This window comes from Canis lupus, chromosome 1 (assembly GCF_003254725.2).
Source record: "Canis lupus dingo isolate Sandy chromosome 1, ASM325472v2, whole genome shotgun sequence".
Taxonomy (NCBI): domain Eukaryota; kingdom Metazoa; phylum Chordata; class Mammalia; order Carnivora; family Canidae; genus Canis; species Canis lupus.
In genome coordinates, this window is record NC_064243.1 from 1,143,096 (window position 1) to 1,170,009 (window position 26,914).

Below are 26,914 nucleotides of genomic sequence, written 5' to 3' on the forward strand. Positions count from 1 at the left end.
AGTATAAGACAAAGCCATGTGAGAAAGACCACTTTTCCAAAACATTAGAAGCATTTGAATATCCACATGCAAAAAAAGTACTTACATGTACACTTGGTACTAGTACAAATATTGACTCAAAATGGATATACATAATGTAAATCCTAAAACCGAAGAACTTCTAGAAGAAACATAGGAGAAACAGAAAATCTTTGTGAACTTGCAGTAGACCAAGAGTTCTTAGGAAAGAAAAGCACAATCATAAAGGAAAAGCTGACAAATCATCACCTAGAACATCTAGGCCTAGACATCATCACCTAGAACATCACAGGGGCTGGGAACAATGAGAAGGCATAAGACCAAGGGGTCTGCAGCTGAAAAATAGCTGGAGTCACATGCAGAAGGGAGTAAGCTTGGGAAAGACAGGGAGGGTGGTTGGCTCCAGGTGAAGCAGCCCCTAGGCCCTGGTTGAAAAACCACCACCATGTGGCAGGGCTGCCAAGGAAGAGGCCTCCAAAGAGAAGTCCCACTCAGTGAAATCAAGAAGGCACATGGGAGGGTCTGTAGTGAAAGCCTGAGGCAGTAAAGGGATCTGAGGGCCAGAGACTCGGGAAAAGGCAAGGGTAGGAATACAGACGAAATGTCTCTGGCCATGAAGGGTGGCTTTACAACATGAGGCTATCTAGGCCACATGCAACCTGTCATGGAGCATAGGGGCTAGGAGACCCTGGGGGAGCACACAACTTCTTTCTGAGTCCTGCTGAAGGTGGGCGGGGACACAGGGGCCTGTGGTACCCCTCCCCTGACACAGGCTGGGGACAGACAGAAGAATACGGGCAAGATCCTGCCTGTAGGAAACTTACACTCATGAGCAGACGTAAAGCAGGGTGAGATCAAATACAGTGACATGTCAATTGTATGAATTACAGCCTAGGAAATTAAAAAAAAAAAAAAAAAAAAGGAAATACTGCTGTTTTAGAGTGAGGCTTATAAAGCATCTTGCTAGAAGTAACCAATTTTTACTCTTAAACATTCACGAGCAATAATCCAAGTAGTTTTAAAAAGCATTTTTTAGCAATCACAAAAAAAAAATTAAGAAGCTCAAGTTAAACACAAATCTTTTTGTTCTATCAGTAAAAAAAAAAATTAGATAGCTCTAGAAAGAATATGGAAATATTGTGGTAAGAAACATTTAAAGATAAAAGACTTCATATTATTCACTGGGTCAATTACATTAGGCAACCACTTCCCCTCTAAAATTATGTCACTAACTAAAATGGTCTATTCCATCCATGTAATTACCAACAGAGAGTCCAGAAGCTGCAGAAGAGACTATCCATCCATACAGACTTTATATCCCACAAATGCACACATCCTTTGCCTGAAGCAATATGCAGAACTAAACAGAGAAGTATCATAGCAATTCCCTATACTCGCTAAGTATTTTATAGAAAAATACAAAGGTTTGAAAAATTTAATAAGTATCTCATTACTAAATATTTTATCAACTAACAGATACAAATGAAAATTTTTATGGTCTTACTACCAACGGGACACTTCAAAGTCTTGGTGAAGCCTGCTGGTGTTTGTTTGTATAAGAGAAATTTCTAGTTTTGTTTTCTGTGGTTAGAAAGACTTCTGACACATCTACCAAGTGTTAAAATACAAAATATTGTTAACATGAATGGTTCATAATTAACTAGTTCTAAGACTAGTTCTAAGACTCTCAATCACAAAAACCAGAAGCTTTATGAAAAAGCAGCCTTCCTCTCTCCTGGGCCTGCAAAGGTATGAAAATCCCAATGCCCTACAAGAATGGTTACATTACTACTGAAAGGGATATGAACTAAATATGGTTCAAATTGTCCCTAGTCTCTCGTTTCCTCTAGATTTTCAATAATCCCATGGCAATTTCTTACTGGTCAAATACCCCAAGTGTGGAAGCTGACATTGATCCTTTGTAGAGAATGAAGAAATCACAGATAAAGACGGTAAGCAACTGTGAGCCTATTTATAAGGTTTCAGAGCCACTGGTCTAAATCACAAGCAGAAAGAAAACCTCCCAATGATCTTATAGTGTCTTGTGTTTCATGTTTCTCAGAGAAAACAAGAAAAAATGGGAAGAGCAAAGTAACTGATGGAGAAAGAGATGGAGGGAGGGGAGGGAGGGAGGGAAGATTTCCCAAGACTCTAGAACGTGTTAAAAAGGAACATGGTTTAAAACTGGAATGGAGGGCAGCCCGGTGGCTTAGCGGTTTAGCGCTGCCTTGGGCCTGGGGCGTGGCCCTAGAGACTCGGGATCCAGTCCCACGTCCGGCTCCCTGCATGGAGCCTGCTTCTCCCTCTGCCTGTGTCTCTGCCTCTCTCTCTCTCTCTCTCAATCTCTCTCTCTGTGTCTCTAATAAATAAATAAAATCTTTTAAAAAATAAAAATAAAAATAAATAAAACTGGAATGGAACTGGCATGGAAATCTGGGTGAGTCAGTGGAGCAGAAGAGAAAGCAAGGCAAAGGGTCCCAATTGGACGCATTTCTCGAAGGTCTGAGAAAAGAACTTTAATAACATTAATAACTGGTTTTAAAGGAACTAACTAAGCATTTTTTGGGAGAAAAAAGAAGACAGATCCCTTCTTCACATAACACACACGTGATATGTAAAATTACAAGTGGAGTAAAACATCCGCTATGGAACACTGGAGGGAAATAAAGATACTCATTTACCTGGGGGCTGAATGGACTTTCTAAGATTGAAGCATAACCACAAAGGAAAAGACTAGAAGATATGCATACATACAAAGTATAAATTTATCCATATTAAAAAGACAAAGATACAAAAATGAGTCAAACAAGACAAAAATATTTGTCACAGGATAAATTTCTCTTAGAGAACTTACAAAAAGGTAAAAATGGACATATGAAAAAAGATGAATAAACTTTTATCAAAGACCAAAATGAACAATGAAATGTTAAAAGGTAAGCAGCAAGCAAAACACAATGAAAATATTTGTCACCAAGAAAGTTGGCAACGTAAAAGAACTACAGCGTACAAAGACAATGGGAGAAGGGAAGGTCTGGGCTCCATGGAATGCAAACTGCTGCACCTTCATTGGGCAGCTGTCTGACAATATCAGGCCTACAACTTTTCATATTTGATCTGGAAATTCCACCTTACTGAATCAACACATTTCTTGAGTTCCTACCATGGACCAACAGCCCTACCTAACTCTGGGGGAACAGTGGTACAGACACGGAGCTGAGAATGCAATGATTAGAGGTGATCACTGGAGGAAAACCACTTACTAGAGGGAGGTTCTGGATGCTAGCACACACCCATGCCTACATATAACTCTCCCCTGTCAGAAGGTACTTTGTTAGCCAGGGTTTTTCATTGCTTTCATATGTTCCAGGCCCTAATCTCCAATGCAATAAAAAACATTATATGTATGAGCATCATGACAAAATAAAATTCATATAGATCCTCTTAGGATGGCCTGAGAAAAAAAGATCAGTGATGAGAGTAATGAGTACATACCTAGTCCAGCCACAGAAAACTAAAGAGACAAGAAAACAAACCTCAATTCAGTTTGTGCCTGACTAGATCAAGATCTACCACTATGTGGTACAAATGTAATGATGTATACTGAACATCTTCAAATGAATGCTTTCCAAATGCTGCTCAGACCACAGGAAAGAAGACCACACAAGAGAAATATGTGAAAAGGTGAGCATGCTGATCTAGGAACTGCTCTGACTACATACAAGAACTACACAGAAAGGCTTTCCAAGTATCCAGTGTTCCCCTTCATTTGTGCTGTCACAAAAGTAGACCAGAGACATGAAACTACACATAAGAGAAGGAAAGCACCGATGCTTGAGGACTGGATGTCAGCAATCCACTCTGATTACTTCTGACTTTATCAGCTCCTAGGCAATTTCTGGTGGGAAAATTCAGCTAACATTTGAGCATACTATTTTTTAAAAAACCCAACTATCTGAAGACATGACTGTCACAAAAGGAAATTCTTCTCACCAAGTGGAAAGAAAATAACAACTCAGTAACTCAGGAACTGAGTACGCAACGCAGTAACTCAGGAAACCAGTTACACATCAGGATTTCCCTAAGAAAGTACACATCGCCCAGAGACAAAGTATAAAAGACAGTAAAGAAGGACTTTATTTTTTAGTTATTCTTTTTTTAAGATTTTATTTATTTATTCAGGAGAGACACAGAGAGAGGCAGAGACCAGGCAGAGGGAGAAGCAGGCTCCCTGTAGAGAGTCTGATGGGGGATTCAATTCCAGGTACCCGGGATCACACCCTGAGCCTAAGGCAGACAGACACTCAACCTGAGCCACCCAAGTGCCTCAAGAAGCAGCTTCTCAAGTGGTAACACATGGAGCTAACTGAAAACCATCCAGTGTCAGGGCACCTGGCTGGCTTGGCAGGAAGAGCATGAGACTCTTCATCTCAGGGTCATGGGGTTATGAGTTTAAGACCCACACTTGGTGTAGAGATGACTAAAACAAAAAATAAACTTAAAAAAATAAATGAAAATCTCAGTGTTGACTGAGATTGTACACCCCTTAAAATATTCTCTGCTTCTAACAAAGCACCCTCAAGATACGAATATATTTAAAAGTGGAAGTACCTTTCCTTTTTAAAAGCAAACATACAAGGGCATCTGGGTGGCTCCATTGGTGAAGTGTCTGCTTTAGGCTCAGACCATGATCCTAGGGCCCTGGGATCCAGCCCCGCATTGGGCTCCCTGCTCAGTGGAGAGCCTCTCTCTACTTCTGCCCTCTGCCTGGCCCTTCCCCTGCTCCTTCTCTCTCTCTCTCTCTCTCTCTCTCAGATAAATAAAACCTTAAAATAAATAAATAAATAAATGAATGAATGAATGAATAAATAAATAAAGCAGAGAACATTTTCCCAGAGGATTTCTACAAGAATATGATTAAGAACTCCAAATACAGAAAGTTCAAATACTGTAAATATGATAACAAACCACAGTTAAGTCACATAAGGAAGAGATTACTATGAAATACTAGAAATTAAAGAGATGTACAGAAAATATTCTGGACCAGAAAACAAACTTCAAACTAAAGTCAATGAGCATATACATGCATTTTTTTATATTGCAGATTTTACTTATCAGTCATGTGTATCAGAATAACCAGCCACACAACAATGCACCACAGCTGTAAGAACACTGACGTAAGAATGGTCCGGGTTCAAATATGAACTCTTCTAAACTGCAATGGCTCAGAACAAATCATGTAGTATGATTCAGGTCCCTCACCTGTAATGTGGAGTTAACACCTACCCACCTTGAATGGTGGTTATACAAATGAGCACGTTACCTGACACACTCAGGAGAAGGTAAAAAAAAAAAAAAAGCAGTAACATCATCATCATCATCTACATGTAAAATCTCCTTCCAAAGATCACCAACGATAATCACTCTTGTTTAAAAAGGTAAATCTGCATTTCTATTTGAAATAAACCCACTGACAATTATTTTTAAAGTATCCTGAGTTTGAGTATCACAGAAGTACAAAAGACATAACATTAGTATGCTTTCTTCAACATTGTTTACTATTTTTAGGTGACAATGACATAACATAAAATCAGCCATTTTAAAGTGAATATTATAGCAGCATTGAGTACATTCACAATGTTGTGCAAACTCCCTCTGTCAAGCTTTTCATCATCATAAAAGGACACGTCATGCCCACTAAGCAGCTGCCCCCATCCAACTGCATACACTTTCCCAGGCCATCGCAACCACAACCTGCTCTCTAGCTCCATGAATCTACCCTTTTTGATAAATGAAATCATACAGCCATGGTCCTTTGCATCTGATTTCTTTCACAAAGGGCAATATTTGCAAGGTTCACCTATGTTTATCAGTATTTGTGAATTTTTATGGTTGAATGATACTTCATTATAAGAAAACACCGTAATTTGCTTATCCATTCTTCCACTGGTAGACATCCAGGCTGTTATCACCTTTTGGGCAATTATAAATAGTACTGCATGATCTTGAGTGTATGGGTATTTGCCTGAGTCCCTGTTTTCAATTCTAAAGGCATCTGGGAATGTCTCAATTCCTCCTTCCTCTGGGAATGATAGGTCAAAGGGATATACAATTCTTAGTTGTCAGTTTGTTTCTTTTACCATCTTAATTAGTGTCACCCCACTTCCTTCTGACCTCCACGCTTTCTTACTGAAGAGCCTTCCTTGTATGTGACAAGCTGCTTCTTTCTCACTGCTTTCAGAATACTCTCTTGGTCCTCAGGTTTCAACAGTTTGATTATAATGTGTCTCAGTGTGGATTTCCTTGCATTTATCTTTCTAGGGATTCACTGATTTTTCTGAATGTGTACAGTCCTGTCTTTTATCAGCTTTGGGAAGTTAATGGCCATTATTTCTTCAAACATTCTCTCCGCTTTCTCCCTGCTTCTCCTTCTAAGATCCCCACTGAGTGCATATAAGTACACTTGGTGTTACCCACAAGTCTCTTAGGACCTGTTTTTTTTTCTTCATTCTTCCTTCTGCTTCTCAGAATGGATCATCTCACTTGAAATTACCTAGGTGCACTGTCACTGATTCCTCCTTCCGCCTGCTCAAATTTGCTACTGAAACTCTCCAGTGAGTTTTTCTTTTAATTTATTGTACTTTTCAGCACCAGAATTTTTGCTTCCTTTATAATTTCTATACCCTCGTTGATATTCTGTATGTAAATACACTGTTTTTCCTGATATCTTCTAGCATTTTTCAATTGTTTCCTTTAACTCCTTGAACATATTTAAGGCAGCTGATTTTGAGTTGTCTAGTAAGCCCGGTATCTGAGCTTCCTCAGGAACAGTTTCTGTTCATTTCTTCTGTGACTGGGCCACATGGTTTCTTTCCATGCTCTGTAATTTTCTGTGGAAACATCATAATCTGTTAACTCAGGAAATGAGTTGATTTTCCCCTCTTCTAGGTTTATTTTGTTGCTTGGTATATGCTATAGCCATGCACATACAGGGACTTTTCTAGACTCATTTCGTAAAGTGTGTATTCTTTGTCATGTGTGGTCTGTGAAGTCTTTCAGCCAGTGTTTTGGAAAGGATTTCTTGCATAGGAAAGGGGAAAGACAAAGAAAGAAAGGGAGGGATGGTGGAGGAAGAAGGAAAGAATTAGAGAAGGAAGGGAACAAGGGAGGAAGGGAGAAGGAGGACAAGAAGAGAAAAAGACCAAACTCTCCCCATCATTGCTGATTGCCTCTGTGCTGGGGATTCCCAACAGAGTCAGGCTGCCTAGAATCAGCCTGAGCCTTCCTCTGTTTGCACTGAGCCTAGAGGCTGGCCAGAGGCAAAATACTTTCTTGGGGTCTTCTCTGAGCATGACCCAGCACTGGCGTTGGAGATACCTTTCAAAACTCACCAGTAAACACAGACACTTTTACATGACCTAATTTTCCGAGGAAATGCTCTCTCCAGCTTCTTCTGCCTGGCATTTGACACTCTATCCTATGTGCTGACTGCCACTGCTGGCCCCAAACTACTGCTGCAGTTCCTTAACCTGACATAGGCTTGAAAAATGCATACTAGTTTTGGGCTCCTCTGCCCTGAGAGACATCCAAGTTAGATGAAAGAAAGACAAGTATCCTGAGTCAGTCCTTCACGTGTTGCTGATAGGGTGGACAGAATAGACACAATTCTCTGCAAGTAAGTTCTGCTCTACTCCCTTCAGAGCCAGGGTCTAGAATCCCAAATCAAGAATGTGGCCTGCCATCTTCCCAGCAAGTGTTGACTTATCCATATTTCTGTGAAAGAAAGAGCATGTAGGACTGCCTCCTCCCCAGTTTCACAGATAGCACCATACCACTTAGTTTTGAATGAATATTGGTAATACACAAAAACAAATCTCAACACAGTCCAAATATCACAATTAAAACAATTTTAAAAATAAGCCAGGATCTATACTACATTCTAAAAAAGACACACCAAAGTTACAACTAATTTATTCCTGGCCCATTCTGGGGACTCGCTTTTTCAAAAACTAAAGCTTACCTCTTTTCTACAACATACCTTTCCTCTACCATGCCACTACTGTAAGCATCAAAACATCTTAATAGTTAACTGTTCAATTTAATTGCAAAAGAATAGTCTTTTGAATACACGGTCCTGGGACAACAGGGTAGTCACATGCAAAGGAATACAGACCCATAACACACACCATACACAAAATATGAAAGTGGATCACACATCTGAACATCAAGGCTAAAACTATAAAGTCCCTAGAAGAAAATACAGAAGTAAATCCTTGTGACCTTGGGTTGGTAAACCATTTCTAAGCTACAAAGCCAAAAGCACGAGCAACAAAAGAAAACACAGATAAGTCAGACACCATGAACACGAAAGCTTTTGTGTGTCAAAGGACACCAAGAAGAAAAACACACACCACAGAATGAGATAAAATATTTCCAAATCACATACTGACAAGAAACTTAAATCTAGAATATATAAAGAACTCTTACAACTCAATTATTAAAAAACAACCCAGGTAAAACAGTAAGCAAAGAATCTGAATAAACATCTCTCCAAAGAAGACAACGCCCAACAAGGACATGAAAAGATGCTCAACATCACTAGTCATCAGGGAAACACAAATCAAACCACCGTGAGATACCACTTCACACCCAACAGGATGGCCACAATAAAGAAGATAAGAAGACAATAAAAGTGCTGGTGAAGATGTAGAGAAACTGGAACCTTCACACATTGCTGGTGAGAATGCAAAAAGGTGTCGCCAACCAGGAAAATAGTTTGGCAGTTTATAAAAAACAGAGTTACCATATAATCCAGCAATTCCACTCATAGGTATATTTACAAAAGAAATAAAACAGCATTCACACAAAAACATTTGTATACATTCACAGCAGCATTATTTACAACAGCCTAGAGTGGAAACAATCCAAACGTCCATCTACCGATGAATGGGTGAACACAACATGGAGTACCACAGAGTGGAATATTATTTGGCAACAAAAAGAAAGCCTGACAGGTGCCACAACACAGGTGAATCTTGAACACAGGATGCAAGTGAAAGAAGCCTGTGACCAAAGCCCACATATCACATGATTCATTTCTGTGACCTGTTCCTAAGAGGCAAATCTATGGAGACAGAAGGCAGACTGGGGGTTGCCTGGAGCTGGAGTAGGGTGAGAGGGGCAAAAATGAGATGATGGCTAATATATTCAGAGTTTCTTTTTAGAATGTTAAAAATGTTCCAAAATTAGATGGTGGTAATAGTTTCATAATTCTGTGAACATACCAAAAATCACTGAATTGTATACTTTAAATGGATAAACTTTATGTTATATGAAATATATCCCAATAAGCTATAAAAAATTTCTCGGAGAATTATTTCAAATAAATAAATTCAGTGTACAAATGTCCACATGTGAATAGAAGATACAAACTCCATTCTAAACCTCATTTTTTAAACAGTCTCAAGGTTATTACGAATACTCATCTAGCTATTCAGTGCCTTCCCTCGCTGTCCCTCACGGACACAATCACTGTCATGGTGTCACTTTTCAATGGTAATAATGCCCACCTATGGCTTCTCCTGCACTCTTCCCATTACATCACTTCTTTTCCACTGGGACTGAGAGACCAAATAAACAAGCTCTTTAAAAACATAAAATTAAGCAAGGGTTAAAGCCCTGAATGAAGTTAAGGAGGAATGGGCATAAAGCAATCATCATTTTGGATCGTGACATTTATTTTAGGTGCTCCAAGGCCCTTCACTTAAGGCCATAGTACTAGATGTCTGACCTTTATGACTGTTTAAAATATAACACAAATAAAGATTTTAGGCTTCACAGAAAATGTGCATACACCAGTTGGGTTTCTAAGTACATATGTCCAAGTACCTTGAAATGGTAGGCATTATAAGAAAATTAATTAGATACCATATGTAATCCCATAATATTACTTTCAATAACAGAATTAAGACATGTTTTCTTTCATTTATGTTAACTCTAAAATGATGATTACATTTAGCACATGATAAGCTAGATCAAAAGGGTCTTACTAACCTCTTACTGTAAGTTTGCTGTATAGCTGTGAATTCACTTCCTTGTCTCGCTGAAAACGCCGAAATTCATCAATTGCTTCCCTCATGATAGTGACAGCCAAAACAAATCCCTATGAAACAAAAGAAAATATGGTATTTGAGAAAACTGGTCTTTAACAAAAAAGTTAAGGCAAAATTCTTTTACCATGGAGTTTTACTTTTTCCCTCTCAATTTATGTTACTTCTAAAACAGAAACAGAAACAAAAACAGAAAGTAACAATGAAACACTAGAAGAGGAATATAATAAATACTAAAATATTTAAAATTCTCCCTATAAGGAAAAAAAATTTTTAAATCCATATAACATGTACTTCAAGCTAAACATCAGAAAATGCTTAGTAACCCAAAGAAAAAGAAATCTACGATCTAAAAAAAAAAAAAAAAAAACCCACACACAAACACACCCCACACCTCCCATGAATTATATTTAGAACACTCAAGCTTTTAAGTATCAAATTACCAAAGACTATCATCAAAATCTTACACTCTCTGCACTTGAATCTTTCTGGTCAAAGAAAGCACAAAGGAACACAGCACAATCTCAGCACAACAGCTTCCTCTAGTACAGGACCCCAGGCACAGCCACCGGCTTTTGTTTTGTAAGCAAAAACCTCAACAAATCAACTTGATGCTATGTAAATAAAACTTTGACATCATCTTTCTTAAGCCTACCCACAGGTTTTCCAACACCTCGCCAATACCCTTCATTCTACTTCTCTACAACCACACAATGCTCAGTAGGCTCGTGTTATTGATCCTCATTTACCCTCTGTAAGTGATGTAATACCAGATGACTGCCCTGAAAGGACAATGGTCTGTCACTCCAGGGTTGTGTCTGTGTCACCAATAGGCCACATTGGGTGAGCCCTTGCGTTTACTGAAAGGCGATCCTCCCCGGTATGTTCAGAGTTGTGGCACCATCACCACCTCTAACTGTAGAATATTCTCAACATCCCAAAGAGAGAGAAAGCCTACACCTGATGGTGGTCACCAACATCCCCTCCTGCTCCCAGCCCCCGGCAACCACTAGTCCAACTTTCTGTCTCTATGGATTCCCCTCTTCTGGGTGATATGGCATGTTTAGCATTTGATGAACTGCCAAACTGCTTCCCAAAGAGGTTGTACCCCTTAACATGTGCTTACTGGCCATAAGTATACTCTTGGGATCCTATACTCACTTTTTAACTGTGTCATTTGTCTTTTCACCGTGAAGCTGTAAGAGCTCTTTGTATTATTCTGGATACAAATACCTTGTTAGACATGTGATTAGCAAATGTGAGGTTACAAGTATTTTCCCCCATTCTAGGTTATCACTTTATTTTCTTGATGGTATTCTCTGATGCACAGGATATTTAATTTAATAAAGCCCAATTTATTTAAGTTTTTCTTTAGTCACTTGGGCTTTGATTGTCCAAGATCATAAAAATTTGCCCCTACATTTTCCTCCCAGGAGTCTTACAGTTTTAGCTCTTCCATTGAGGTCTATGATCCATGATGAGTGGTCTTCTGTGTATGACACGAGGGAGGGGCCCAACTTCATTCTTTCACATCTGTCTGTCCCACTGCCCCAGCACCATTTGTTGAGGAGATTATTCTCTCTCCACTGAACAGACTTGGCACCCTTGCCAAAAATCAATCCGTCATAAAAGTAAAGGCTTATTTCTGGACTTTACATTGCATCTATCCTTCTGGCAGTCCTATACCTTCCTGACTGACTGTCTTTGAAATTAGTTTTGAAATGGGGAAGCAGGAGTCCTCCAACGCCAATCTTCTTTTCCATGTTGCACTGGCTACTCTAGGTCTCTTGCATTTACATATGAATTTTAGAACTAGCTTGTCAATTTCTACCAAAAAGCCAAGTGGGATTTTGTACTGTCTTTCAATTCATAAATATGTGAGGACTTCTATTTATTTAGATCTTTGGTATTTTTTTAAATGTTTTATTAGTTTTCAATATGCAATGCTACATTTTAGCTAATCTATTCCAATTTTCTTTCTGATATTATAAATGGAACTATTACCCTAATTTCATTTTCAGATGGTCCTCACTAGTATATGGAAATACAAGAGGTTTCTGTGTATCTATCTTGTACCCTACAGCCCTACTAACTCATTTACTTGTGCCAGCATTTCTGAACTAGGAATGGGCCTCCCTACACACAAGACCATGCCACTATGAATTGGAGCCAGCTTTCCTTCTCTCCTTTCCATCTAGGTATCTTAGTACAGGTAAGACAAAGAAAAAAACATGAAAATCCAAACCAGAAGACCCAAAATACTTTTAAGAAATTCAGTGTTATCACGAAGCCTTAAAATTGACACACCCTTTAACCAAACAGTTTCACTTCTGGAAACTTATCCTAAAAAACAACAACAAAACAAGGATCCCAGCAGGATCAAACATAAAAAACTGGAAATAACTTGAATGTCTACAATAAGAAATTCATGGTATACTCATATGCTGAAATATTGTACTTTCTGAATTAAAAGATGTTGTTAGTCTCGGATAGGAAAACAATACCACTTTAAATACACAAAATCTAATTCACAATCAATTTCAGTAATGTGAAAAATACATATCTACCAATCCAGGAAATAAAGAGTTTTATACAGCCATTCTCATGCTGGAGAATATTTACTGTTATAGACTTATAATTTCTCAAAATTCTATATATAACCAACTCACCCTGAGAGAAACAAGAGAATGGTTGTCAAGCCTGTGTTTCTTATACTGGAGGGTATTGTTAGAAGCGTGACTCTGAACCAGGCAAGCACAGCATCATCACCTGGAAGGGTTTTTGTGCTATCGATGTGTTCAAGCCCTACCTGAAATGTGTACATTTAATCTCCTCTCCAAAATAAAAAAAAAAAAAAACAGGTCCCAGACATATATACATTAACTACACTCTTCCAGTCAATCTAACTTTCACTATGGCTTAAAGGCAGCAAAAGTTAATTAAATCTCCATTCATTAAGTAATTATAAACCACAAAATGTAATAGCTCCCAGTGTTTCCAAGAACTCAGGAAGTAAAAATAAGCTCTCATTTCTAAAGCAGTGATATCAGAGAAGATGCACCAAAGTGGGGTAGGTCCCAACTTCTAGAACAGGAGTCAAGCACTCTCCAGAGGAAAACAGCCCTGGTCACCGGCAGACTGCTAGCATATACAAGCTGCTCTCAGCCACACCTCAAATCTAAGGTTTACCTAAATACAGAACAGAGATGTAGGACCAGCCACAACCAAGAGGTGTCACTCCCATACCACCACGTCCATCTCTAGCATATCTATTCTGAGAAAAGCCCCAACAGCCAGCCTGGCTACATAAAGCTGGTTATCAGAACAGTGCAGCTGACACCAACATTTCCTTCTTAACCACTGGAGTCTAGCACATACGGGCTTCCAGCTTTCGAGCTGAGACCTACTTTGTCCTAACTGGATCAGAACAGACTGGTGGCCTATGGAAGATGTGGACAAGGGAACCACAGGAGTTCCTGGACCTTTCTAGGACCTCAGCACCAACCAGGTCCAAGACAGAAGCTACGGTAATGCTGCCTAAAAAAACCCAAAGTGAACACAAGAGGGTGGCAGAACTTCACAGTGAAACAACAGTATTTGTGCATCAACCTGTCAGTCGCAATGCCTGACAGGAATGTGGCACATGGCCAGTCCACGGGCTGTGACTAAACTCTGTACCACAAAGTGGAATTCTTTTTTTCCTACTTTTCCAAATGGCCCAGGAGCCATGTAAGTGCCAAAACAATATGCATTTTTATAAAAAGAGAAAAAAATGCTATTGACATAATAATGTCAGTTTAACCTTGAGGAATTATTACATGCCAAAAACTTTTCTATGTATTTTATTTTTTCTATGTATTTTAAGTGAGTTACCTTTTAAATGCCACAAAAACCTTATGAGGTGTGTACCCTTAGCTCTAATTCACAGCCAGGAAAGCTCAGACACCAGAAGCACACATCCTTTTGCCAAGGTCGCACTCATGGGCAGCTTATGTTAAGAGTGCTTGTCTCTACACAGTATGAGGTTCGAGTCCAAGTAACTGATTTGGTTTCTCCTTTCCGTATCCATCCACACCATACCACCAACGCAGAGACACTCAAAAAGAAAAGAGTGGACAGAAGAAGGACTGAAAATCAGAGTCCTCGCAGACGGACTGGTCACCTACGTAGCCCAGCCTACCTGGCTGTCCATTTTGTATTAACAAAGGAACACAGCGTATGTGGAAGATGTAGTATGAACAACCTAGACCTCCTTAATCTAAGAATCACTTGCATGGATAGATCTATTCTACTTGATTAATTCTGATAGAAGCACTGCAATCCTGATTACACTAGCTTTCCCTCAAAGAGTTGCTGTGAAACCTGAATGATGCAAAAGGTAATCTTCATTGTGACACAAGAATGTAATGAAATCACTTCTCAGTTTGCTCTTCTGTTCTATGGCAAAATATAACAGAAATTAGATCAGAGCTGAAGCTAGTAAATAATACTGCCCCGAGTACTTGATAAAGAAAGATTATTAAACTATTACTGTTTCCAGGAACTCCTTTTAGTTGGAGAACAGAAAGAATATGAAGCGTCTTATTAAAATTCACAGACATCAGATATAAGATTTTAAAACCACCGCTGTATGATGGTTTCATGTTTCACTGGCAGGTTTCTGGCAAGGAGGAATCTGGCAATGCTAACCAATTCATTTTTCTGAGCAACCTTACAGAACCTGAGAAGGCAGGCAGCGGAAAGGCGTCAAAACACGAAGTGTATGTGTAAAGACCACATGCCAGTACAGGCTCTTGACCAAGGACAGGGGCAAACACAGTGGTCAAGACAAAACAAGAACTCAGGAGCTGTGAGGGAATTCTGTTGAAGCATAGTCTCTTTATTAAAAACCAAAAACAATGGGGATCCTTGGGTGGCTCAGAGGTCTGGCCCCTGCCTTCCGCCCAGGGCGTAATCCTGGAGTCCTGGGATCGAGTCTGATTCTCCCTCTGCCTGTGTCTCTGCCTCTCTCTGTGTCTCATGAATAAATAAATAAAATCTTAAAAAAAAAAAAAAAAGTGTATTTTAGAAGTAGATTTAGTTTAAAGGTTCTTCAACTTGCCCTAGATGAATAAAAAAGATCTTATGTATATAGTAGCTGAATCTTCGGTTTAAAAAAAAAATTTTTTAAAAAGTTATTTGAGGTGAGTTTGGATCAAAGAATCAATATACCTCAGCCTGCTTCTTGGATTGAAAGGGGATCCTAATGTACACATCAACTTTTTAAGATTTTTGCTAAATCAGAGGTTAAAATGTATATAAACAGTGCAAGCATAGATACTAACAAATGTTCATTACTGATTAACTGATGAAGGCATCGATTGTGGCTGCTGCCAAACCAAAGAACAACAGAACACTGTTGAATAGAGCAAACCAATTCTGAGACCTAATGGTGTGATATGAGAGCAGGGCACATGAGAACCTGCCCAGGCATGTCACAAGGCAACGTTAAGTTACTCAAGTGGGAAAAATGTGCTTTTCACTTTTCTTTGGAGCCCCTGACACACACTGCAGCAGAGTAACGGCATCCCTTCCGTGGATATTGAAACAGATGCTTACTGAGGCTCTTCTGTAAATATAATAGTTAATTCTCACACATCAATAAAAGACGGACAAAGTACTTCAAACACCTAAGACTGACAATCAAGTTAGAGGACGTAACCCTCTCATGCAAGCAGAGAAAGGAGAGGCTACAACGCATGCATGCTCTCACTCCAGCTCTGGCCAAACAGTCAATTCTGTGCACAGTTAAAATTAAATTCATCAGGAACTTATCTAAAACTAACATTTTCTTTGGTGAAAAGCTACTTAAATCACAGTTGATAAGAAAAGATGCAAAAACAAAACAGAAATGAATACACTTTACTTTAGATTTTAAGATGATCTTATGTTCTGAGACTATCAGTGCTGAAGTAAACGTCAACCCAAGACCAGAGTGACACTGAGGCAGTTCAGTGCAAGCATAAGAGCCAGGGGGAGAGAAAGGGGCCAGAAATAAACACACTGAAATCCTAAGTACAGCTGTGTTTTTAGGATGAGCAAGTATTTTCTCTGTTCTCTAAAATTACTGTGATGCTACAATGCCTTTATTGGAAAATGGGAAAAATAAGCAGTGGTTTGTTAATGAGACTTCCTGGGTGCACACAGCCTATGGAGCTTCTAGCTCATGAGCACGAGGAAGAGTGTACAACCAGACTTATCATTACAGCAAAGTCTATAACTGTGAAAAATGAGAAGAAACCGAAGTCTCCTTTCCTAGAAAAACAGACATATTCATTCAATGGAATCCTTCAGAGAAGTGAAAAGTATCGTCCTGGTATGATGTGTCATCCTGGATCCATTTAATAAACCAATGTTAAGCCAAAAAAGCATGATGCAAAAGGACACAAAGTAAAACTATCTTTACATAAGTTATTTAAAGCATGGAAACACTGCTGCATATTTATTCTCAGAATACAAACATAAGTAGTAAAATTAAGAGAGATACAACAATTGAATCTCAAAGGCAGAAGAGAAGTTGCCTGCAGGGAAAGAAAGGTAGTAGGAAAAAAGAAGTCCCCTCTGTCCTCTCTCCATAGCCACCTGGCTTGAGCACCAACTATGAACACTGGGGTCTGGGCTTCGGTGTCCTTTGTGTGCTATGTGACATGTACACAGACCCACAGCTCCCTCACCTGCTCAGGAGGAAATGTGAGGACCCATGGGACTCCTTGCAATCACAGTCCCCATGTCCCTACGCCCCAGTGGCACCTGCACTGTGTACCCCGAGAGCTCAGGACAATCCCACCACTCTACCATCTGCATGTCATTCGAACACCACCCCTTAGAGGGGCCTTCCTTGACCACCCTATTTGAGTAACTCCAATGTCTCCCAACCTTGCTAATTTAATGAGCGGAAACATTGGTGGTCTGCTTTTGTTCTGCAAATGCAGTTACTTTCACTGCTCAGACCCTTGCTACATGGATGGGAGGAGAGGCTGGCTCAACCAACTCGGTCAGCATCATTTCTGTCCCCTCTGCTGGTCACCCCTGGTGCATCTGAGAAGACCGGCTCTGTGAGGCAGCAGAGCTGCACAACCAGAAGAGAGAAACTCAAGAGCACACTGCTCAGGTTTCCAGTTCTGAAGGGAGTGCTTAGGTGGGGAACGTGAGCACGGCACTGCTCTTTCACTATGTTTTCTTGGCTGGATTATGCTGGTAGTCTGCCCAAAAGGGAGCAAACAAAAGGAAGCAGTACATTTTTCTAAGTGACAGGAAGAAAGAAGGCACACATTTTGTCTGTATAAACTGAAAATTAATGAAAATTATCGGCAAACAGCATAAACCATCAAAGTAGTATTATGTTTGAAATGGAAATATTTGATGCTACATATCATTTGCCTTTCAAAAAACTTTTATACACTGAGCTGTCAACCAGAAATTGTCTGGATTTCATTGAGATACTTCAGCCAAAAGGTAAGAACTGCCCATCTGTCAGGATGCCAAGAGGTCGCTGAGCAGACCACATCAGCATTCCTGACAGTGCCACAGGCACGGGGGGAACCAGGCTGAAGAGACAGAAATGGTATCATAGGACATGTACACAATGCCCCAGAAAAACCACCAACAAAGGTACCAGTGGCCTTTGTAGCCAAGACTTGCAGGCAGTGTGCTGCCCTGACACTCCTGCAGGGCTGCAAAGTATTTAAGTGACAGAGGTCTGTAAAAATTTTTAACCAAAGTTCAATAACACATAACAACATCATGTTTCTTAAAATCTCATCAGTTATATCTTTCAAACATCCCCACTCTTAAAACTATATTCTAAATATTTAATAATTTATCTTAATTATAAAAATCTTTTCTTTTACCAGAGGCGCCCAGTAGGTGTAGAGATAGCCTATTTTCAATGCTGGTACAAACTGTGAGCAGGATACTACCAGAAAATAGAGATTCAGGAAAAACTTGAATTGTTCATATAAAACCTAAAAAGGAAAAGAAAAAATTAACACAATCTCTCCAAGGAAAACCTTTAATACTTCAATTAAATAATTAAATCAACATAATATCTAACTACATTTCCATCTAAAGGTGAGAATCTACCCTGAGTTACAGTAAATTTAGTAATTTTGACACTAGCTTTCCAATAACAAAATCACATATAAAGAAAGGTCAGGTTACCCCAAAATTATACTTAAATTGAAAAAAAGACAATTAGAACTTTCAACTACATTGAAACTATCCTCTAAAAGTTTTGATTTTCTGGGCAGCCCCGGTGGCGCAGCGGTTTAGTGCCGCCTGCAGCCTGGGGTGTGATCCTGGAGACCCGGGATCGAGTCCCACATCAGGCTCCCTGCATGGAGCCTGCTTCTCCCTCTACCTATGTCTCTGCCTCTCTCTGTGTCTCTCATGAATAAATAAAATAGGTGAGGAAAAAAAAGTCATTATATGTATATGAAAGCAAATAAGATAACAAAACCTTCCCAATACTAGTAAGTCAATAAATATGTATTTATATACATACAACCGTGTATCTTGATAACTCAGAAAATCTTACAATGGAAAAGTCATGTTAACCTTATATTTTTGAAATGTAAAAAATAAAGTATGATAGGCATGTTTCTGAACACAAACATCTAGGTAGCTTTACAAAAATGAGTGAACAAGCAAAATGTACACAATATGACATCACAAAAACTGCCTTAATCTCCTCCATTTACTTCTCTCGAAGTATATGAAATGATGACATATAACAAGTACATGAATTGCTGACCAACTCAGGAAGACAGTGACCTATATACTCTTTATAGTCTCTTGGCAGTTGATCTGCAAGAAAATTTTCAAGTACAAAATAAGTATCATTCACTGATATTTTAGGAATGCAAATCCTGCAACTATGCTTGTTTTTTTTAATTCAAACAGAGTTATCTTTAAGGAAGAATACCCAAGATCCAGTATATTAATAGACTTCTATGTCCATATTCTCAAATTATTAAATTTAAATTGAAAATCAAAATGGAAAAAAAAAATCAAAATGGAACAAAACCCATGTTTATAGATGAGAATAATTCAAATACCACAATAATTGCAATTAAACTTACAACCTTGCAACTTCCAAATCAGAATCTCCTTGGATGCCACTTTATATGCAACTTGGAAGGTATGGGAAATTTTAACTAGAACAGAGCAATGGGTTAAGTACCTATTGTTGACTTAGAGTCTGGAACCACAGTTTTTATATAATGAAGTTTTCTACATCATCATACAGTTGTCTGTGCAATTCAAAAATCAGCTACATTGATAACACATTTATATTCATAATCATATTCAATTGCTGTCTAAAAATGTTTTGAGTCATTTCATAAATTAATCTCAGCAGGAGAGAAAGCTCTTTTTCCTCAGTCATTTCTTTAAAATCTCAGTTAGCATAAATTATATCTATTAGCAATTCAAAAATTGCCATTTGTGCTAAAAATGGCATAGAATTCCTACTGTGCAATTACCAAATGTTTCTAAAATACTACGTTTTAGATGAAAAGCCTAATTTAAGAGACAATCTAAGAAAAAAAATTCACACGGTAATAGTTGTAAGCCACATCAACAGGTATTTTCAGGACACAGCCCATCCTGGCAGGCTACAAGAACTTGCTCTGGTCAGAGTGAGGCAGCTGTGTGTGCTTTTAGCCACCATAATCAATATGATATTGTCTACTGAATGACCTTTGTGACCTTTAGGAAAATGTACAATGCTTTACGGATCTGTGAGTACTTAAAATTTAAAGAAAACAGGAGCTTCATTCAATAAAGATGGGAATATTTATCTGTCTGAAAGACAGCTTACATTTTACTGTCCTGACAAGAGTAGTCTTTTAACGATGGAGTCAATTGTTTTGTGTGTCTTACTAAAGAGTAAATTAGATATCAAGCATTCGATGAATGGGGGAGGGTGGTGGAAGGCAATCAATGCCTGATATAAAATCAGCATGATTACTTAAATTAAAACGTGAACAGTAAAACTTATTTCATTCATATTACCAAAAGATTTTCTTGCAAAATAGCATTACGAGTAAATAACTAGGATGTGTCAAAATCTTTGATGCAGAAATAAAACCAGTTATCAGCTTCCTTTTCCCTTTAGAAATTGGTCTATAAAAGTAAGAAATGATGCACAAAAACCAAAAATTACTCAATTATTCTAAATATATGCAAACTCTGTTTTGTAACTTAAGCCAAGAATATCACTAGTAAGGAAATATTTAAATATTTAAACTTAGCATATACTTAATTAAATATAACTAATGCTATAACAATATAACATGGCCTAGAATTTATAATATGAAGTAGAAAATATTATCTATAAATGCTTATAAATATTTTGTTACTGAGTCATGTTTGTATAAAAAAATTATTTTACTTTCATCATGAAGTTCCTTACAGGCTTTAAACTTAACATTCCATCCAACCAAAATTTATGACTTATTTTCTGATAATTTAACTTATTTCTACAATAATATAAACATGTCTATCTAGGACTGATATCAAACTATAAATTTTCTTACACTGAACTCTATGATGTACCCATTAAAAGTGTGCATGAATGATTTAAGAACTATTTGAAACATTAATGGTTCAAAAGCAAAAGGACACTGATTTGGGTATGATACAATTAACAGGGAAAAATATTTAAAAAACAACAACAGTGAAAACAAAAGAAGCTAGTAACCCCTGATATGAAACCTATTCTTAGGAAATTTAATAATCTTACCCCAGGTATAAAGGTAAACACATTATATTTTTGGTTTTTTATAGAATTTCTGGGATGCTTTTCTTCACACTTTTCAGGATATCCAAGCCACACTGTGCGAGCTTTCAGTTCTCTCTTTCTTTGACAAATATTTACCAGCCAATCACAGCAACTGCATGAAATAAAAGATACATATTATACATGATTTTTTTTAAGTTTTAAAATTAATTCTACATATTTAGAGCCAATACTAATTGCTCCTTTATTTACCAGACACTGATAGTATATCTAATGCTAACCTGTAGGACTTGTCTTAAAATAGGTTGTGCTGATCTAAATTTGACATAAAACACTAAAAGAGACTTGTATGAGTGCATAATGACCTCTAAAACCTCAGGGAAATGATCTCCCCTGTTTAGACCCTCTTACTAACAAAATAAAACTATTAACATTCTGAAGCAGTCAATGCTCTACTATGAGGAGAAAAGGATAACCATGTGGTTGGCAATTCTCAATATACCATTCAGAGATCCAATGATAAAGATTCTCAGACATCATCTCATCATTGTCTTTGAGGTAATCACTGTTTTCCTCTCTTAAAGATAATTTTAGTAACATTAATATAAAATTAAGAATTGTGGCTCAATTCAATATTTAGAAAGGATACTAATGTTTAATGCGTACTCTAACGCTAATAAAAGCTTAATTACATTTTCATGTAGTTATCTTCATCTATGCAATACATGTTTTAATTCTCAATCTATACTTGCTCTAAGAGTGTCAGGGTTCCACAAGCACAAATACTCCCACTTCCTGGATATCCAAACCATTATTTTTGAATAGAGAAAATAAACTTTTCTTAAAACACTGAAGAAAAATGATGAAAAGGTATCAAAATCATCTGAACTAAGCATAAAATAATCATGAATTTAAACTTGAGCATTAACAATTTGGTTTAACTCAAATTTCCAAACTGCAGAGGAAGACCTAGAATGCTTTATTATAAAGGAAGCTGTTAAACTGCGTCTTCTAGATGTAGGGCAGGCTAGAACAGCAGGCCAGCAGCAGAAGGCAGAAGCTCTGAACTTCACTCTGTGATAAGAGCAAGCTGAAAAGTTTACATGAAATCCTGCATGACAATGACAGTCTTAGAAGGTGTGATTATAAAATGAGGTTGACATATCAGGACTTGGATCTTAAAATTACTGTGGGTGCACTAGCCCTTTACTCCAATCACACTGACATCATTCTTCAGAAATTGCCTCACTTTATAGATCACCCATGGTGGCATCCTAGGCAAGGGAGTACAGATGTGTATATAAACTGAAATCTGTCTATTTCTGCTGAATGTAAAACCACATGAACACTACAGACAACAGCTAGAATAAAACCCTCAACATTAACACCACTGTGTGCTATACCTGAAACAAATAACCCATTAAGTTCCAAAGCCCTACACTCCATAAACTCTAAACTAAATACCAAGGGCTAAAAATACATATACTCAATAGTTTATTTTTTTCTCTACAGAACTGTAGAGGAAAAAACTCCAAGATTCCTAGACTTCCAAGATGCAACTAAATTATTTGCAACACTTTGCTACTAATAACTATCAACAAACAAAAGTGTTATTACTAATTATTTCCTTATGCAAACCCAGAAGCAAGTCATAAACCATAATCAAATCACATGCTGTCTCACAAAATTAAATGAATACAAGGCTTAAGGTTTTACAAGCCTGGAGCTCCACCAGAACTGCTACGGGATGATGTAGACAGAAAACAGGACCAGAAAGGAGAGATGAGTGACTTGAATGTCAAGAGTAGAGGACATAAACACCAAAAATTAAAAAAGAAAAAAAGTCTGTAACCCAAGAAGTATACATAAGCCCTACTGAGTTGCAGAGCTAAGCAGGAAAATAAAATTATGGGCAATTTTTGAATAAGATACACTGGTAAACACTGATACTGATAGGGAGAACCTAGGAGAGGTCCTTGGGAAAAAAATAACCAGGAGCCGCAGCTAACTAACACTTCCATTCAGGCAGAACATTTTCTAAACAAGTGATCACTCAGGGGACACTGCCCATTTATAGATAAGCCTCCTGACACTGTCAGGTCAAAGTGACACTAAACCCAATTGACACAAAGTATATTGTTTATTAAAACATCATAGGATTAGTTTTTCACAAATGCCTCTATAATCAAAGTAATACTCTAATATTAGAGTATCTTTATATACCAAGATCCTGTCTCCTAAAGCTTTAACTAGTCATAATTATGTAATAGCTACCAAAATTTAGAGAGCCTTCTTCCAAAAACAACCAAATCTAGATACTTATGATATCTGACAGGTACCCATGGTTACCAAGAGCAGCACAGACTACCATCATCTTAAAAGATTAGCATCTCCCCATGTTTCTGCACTGCAAATGTGCTGCAGATTCCCTGAAAATGTGGAGACCATTAAGGACAGGAATAATCCCAGAATATGACATCCACCTCAACCCACCCATCCACCCCACAGTTCCTATGAAAATATCCTCAGTGGCTCCACTTCCTAAGGATAAAGTGGCTTTTGGTAAGAAGTGAAATGTACATCTCTTGAGAAAGATACCACCATTCAGAGAACTAGCATGTCGACATGCATCACAATAACTCACAGGAAGGACAATCAAAGTTTTGGAGGACAGATTATGGAAAATTTTTTTCAATGTGTCAGAGCTGGACTTTTTACCAAATAATAAAGATGAGAAAGCAGTTCCTAAGCTATGAAGAAATAAAAGCCTACTCAGTTGCTGAAATTAAGAATAATTTTAAAATAAGCCTCACTAGTCATGGAGTCTACAAATAGAAATATACTGAAATATTTACAACTCAATATTAGTTGCAACCTACCCGAAATATTTACAACTCATTATTATTTACTACCTACCTTTATTACAATATTCACCAACATTTCCTCCTGTAATTAAACCAAGTAATCTTACGTATCTTCTACTTGTCAATCCAAAATCTAGTATTAGTGACACTGAATTTTATAATGCCTAACATTTAGGGAATAAAAAACAAGCAAATACTCAAAAATGAAAATTTATAAGAAATTAAGAAAATATAACCAATCTAAGTTGCAAGATGTACAATTTCATTGTGTAAGGTGCAGTTTTTAATTTAAGCAATAATCTTTCAGTAAGGCAAATATCATTGAACAAGAAGAACATGACAATATCTTGGATCATTTCTCATTCCCCATGGCAAAAAAAGACACACATTAGGCCGTACAGACTGATTAGAATCTGCCAATATGGTTGTAAGCTTTTTCTACATTATCACCATTTATCGAGATAGACTTTATATATCTATTATACTTGATTGTTTTGTGTTTTTGCTAACATCTCCATTTGCAAATATATTCTTAACACTTTCCTTTAAAAAAAAGTAATATATTACAAATAAAATCCAAAATTTGGCTATGTTCCATTTGGTAAAAACAAAGTCCTGTAAAAGACCAAAAATAATTAACTCAATGGGGGTGCCTGGCTAGCTCAGTTGGAAGAGTGTGTGACTCTGATCTCGGGGTTGTGACTTCAAGCCCCAGGTTGGGTGTAGACATTACTTAAATATCTAAAACTTAAAAAAATTAATTCAACAATGTATTCAAAACTATGAGGAGACTCGTAACATTAAAAGTCCATAATTCTTGGCAACTATTTGGGAGCAGAGATAAGTACCACTTCTGTAACACACGAGGTCCTTTCAGAGTCCACACCATTAACAAGAAACTGTCCATGTCATCACAGTCTGTGCCTGTCAGTACCCACTCTCCCTTGCTCCACACCCTCAGCAATCGCTGACAGCTCCTCTATTACTCGGTGAGTCTCCATGCACACAAGATACTCCTCAATTCCAATGAGATCCTTGTGTCAGGTTCCCCTTAGGATGCAGAGACCAGGCCGTTATCCACTTGAAGACACCACCAGGACTGGTCTAATTTGGAGCACACCTCTTCACCCTAGCAGTTTTCCCAGTTCACAGAGCAAAGAGTAACGGCTTTAGTTTGTCAAATCAGACCTTGGTTCAATTTCTGGCTTGTCGCTAAACCAATTTAAGAGGGACTCTCCTAGTTCTTGGCTGGAAGTAGTGGAGAATGAATGTCCAGCTCCTGAAGAAGGTGCATACCATGGAGAAAGAGCACCCCAGTACCAATCGTGCTCCTCTGTGCACTGGGCACCAACAGGGAACACACCTGTGAATTGCACACCACAGCCATGAATTGGAACAGTGGCTCCACCCAGAATCCTCTGCTTCAGCTCTCTCCTCAGTTCACAACCCTGGCCACCCCCCCACCCCAGATCCCCCAGCCACACTTCCACTGCCAAGTCTGTGAGACTTCAGGCGCTCTCACTGATAGACAGTCATAACATTATGCTGGAGTCAATACAAATGCATGACTATTGATTTTCCTTTGTTGGTTATTGATCTACCAAAGCATGACCAATTTTCCCATGTTTTCAGTCCTCATCTGAATCCCAGTCACCTTCTCACTCAAATAACCCCATGTTCCCAATTAAGGATAAGAAAAGTTATCTTCTCCACCACTACTTCACTCTTCCACCCCTACCCTTCCCTCTGCCTAAAAGGATGGATAAAAGTTTTCCTTCTCAAAGTCATCTTTCTCCCCAAGCTGCCCCTTTCCTTTATTTTTCAAAACCTAGGCCACATGTCCCCTGACATTTTCAGAAACATCACCCTTCCACGTGGCTCCCATTATCACAACAATGACAGGACTCTAAAACTTACATCTCCAAATCCTGCTTCTGAACCTGACAGAACTGTTTATATTACACAACCCAAGTTGGATTTTAATTAAGAAAATTATCAACAGTTTTAGATGAGCAATCTATAACAACAAACAAACCCCACAGCTCACATCATACTTAATGGTGAAATACTAAAAGCTTTCTCCCTAACACTGAGAACAAGAAGCAAGAAGGTATACTCGCCACTGCTATTCGACATAATGTGTTCCAGACAGACCCATAAGGCAAAAAATGAAAATAAAAGGCATATAGGTTGTAAAAGGAAGAAATAAAACTGTCCCTGTTTGCAGATGACATGACTCTCCATGTAGAAAATTACATGGAATCTACAAGAGCACTCTTAGCATTACAGTAAGTTTAGCAAGGTTGTAGGATAAAAGACAAACATACAAAATCCAACTCTAGTTCTATACACTAGCAATGAAGAAAATGTGGAAACCAAAATTTAAAATGCCAGTTACAAACAAGAAAAAAAGAAAGGAAATACTTAGGAATAAATCTAACATGTATAAGACCTGTGTGCTGAAAACTACAAAATACTGATGAAAAAGATCAAAGTTCTAAATAAACAGAGAGATGTAAATTGTGATCTAGAAGATTCAACACAGTAAACATGTCAATTCCCTCAAGTTAATACACAGGTTAAACATAAGTCCTATCAAAATCTCTGAAAGGATTTTACAGATTGGGCTAGATTATTCTAAAATATCTATGGAAAGGCCATGTAACTGGAATAGCTATGAGAATCTTGAAAAAAAGAATAAAAGGAATCAACCTACACCATTTTAAGACTTAGATAAAGGAACAGTTCTCCAAACTGGGTAGCACCAACAGGGCAGACAAAAAGACAATAAAGATAACATAACAGAGTAGATAGCCCCCACTCACGTACAGCCAACTGATCAGTGACACAGGTACAAAAGCAATTCAGCAAAAAAAGGATGGTCTTTTCAACAAATGGTGTGTAGCATTTGGATATATATAGGCAAAATATAAATCTCAACTGAAACTTCCCACCTTGGACAAAAATCACTCAAAAAGGATCTAAATGTAAAACTATAAAACTTATAGAGGAAAATCTTTGAGATACAGGACTGAGATACAGTGAAAAGTTCTCCGACGTGACACCAAAAATGCAATGCTCAATGGCAAAAACAGAGACCAACAAACAACTGGACTTCATCAAAATTAAAGTCTTTGGGTCTGTGG

At 38.0% G+C, this 26,914-nt stretch overlaps 1 protein-coding gene across 9 annotated transcripts in view; it reads right to left on the bottom strand.

The window, feature by feature from the left end:
* The window catches only part of ATP9B (ATPase phospholipid transporting 9B (putative)), a 237,389-nt gene that overhangs the window by 178,676 nt on the left and 31,799 nt on the right, over window positions 1–26,914 (bottom strand). For 8 of the 9 annotated variants that reach the window (XM_025421950.3, XM_025421949.3, XM_025421952.3 and 5 more), the window contains 3 exons: window positions 20,908–21,058; window positions 18,014–18,127; window positions 10,069–10,177 (listed from right to left, as the gene is read on the bottom strand). In XM_025421950.3, the coding sequence (XP_025277735.1) occupies window positions 10,069–10,177; window positions 18,014–18,127; window positions 20,908–21,058 (374 nt within the window). Of the gene's footprint in view, window positions 1–10,068; window positions 10,178–14,304; window positions 14,439–18,013; window positions 18,128–20,907; window positions 21,059–26,914 lie in introns of those variants that run through there. The other variant, XM_025421953.3, reaches the window with a different exon arrangement.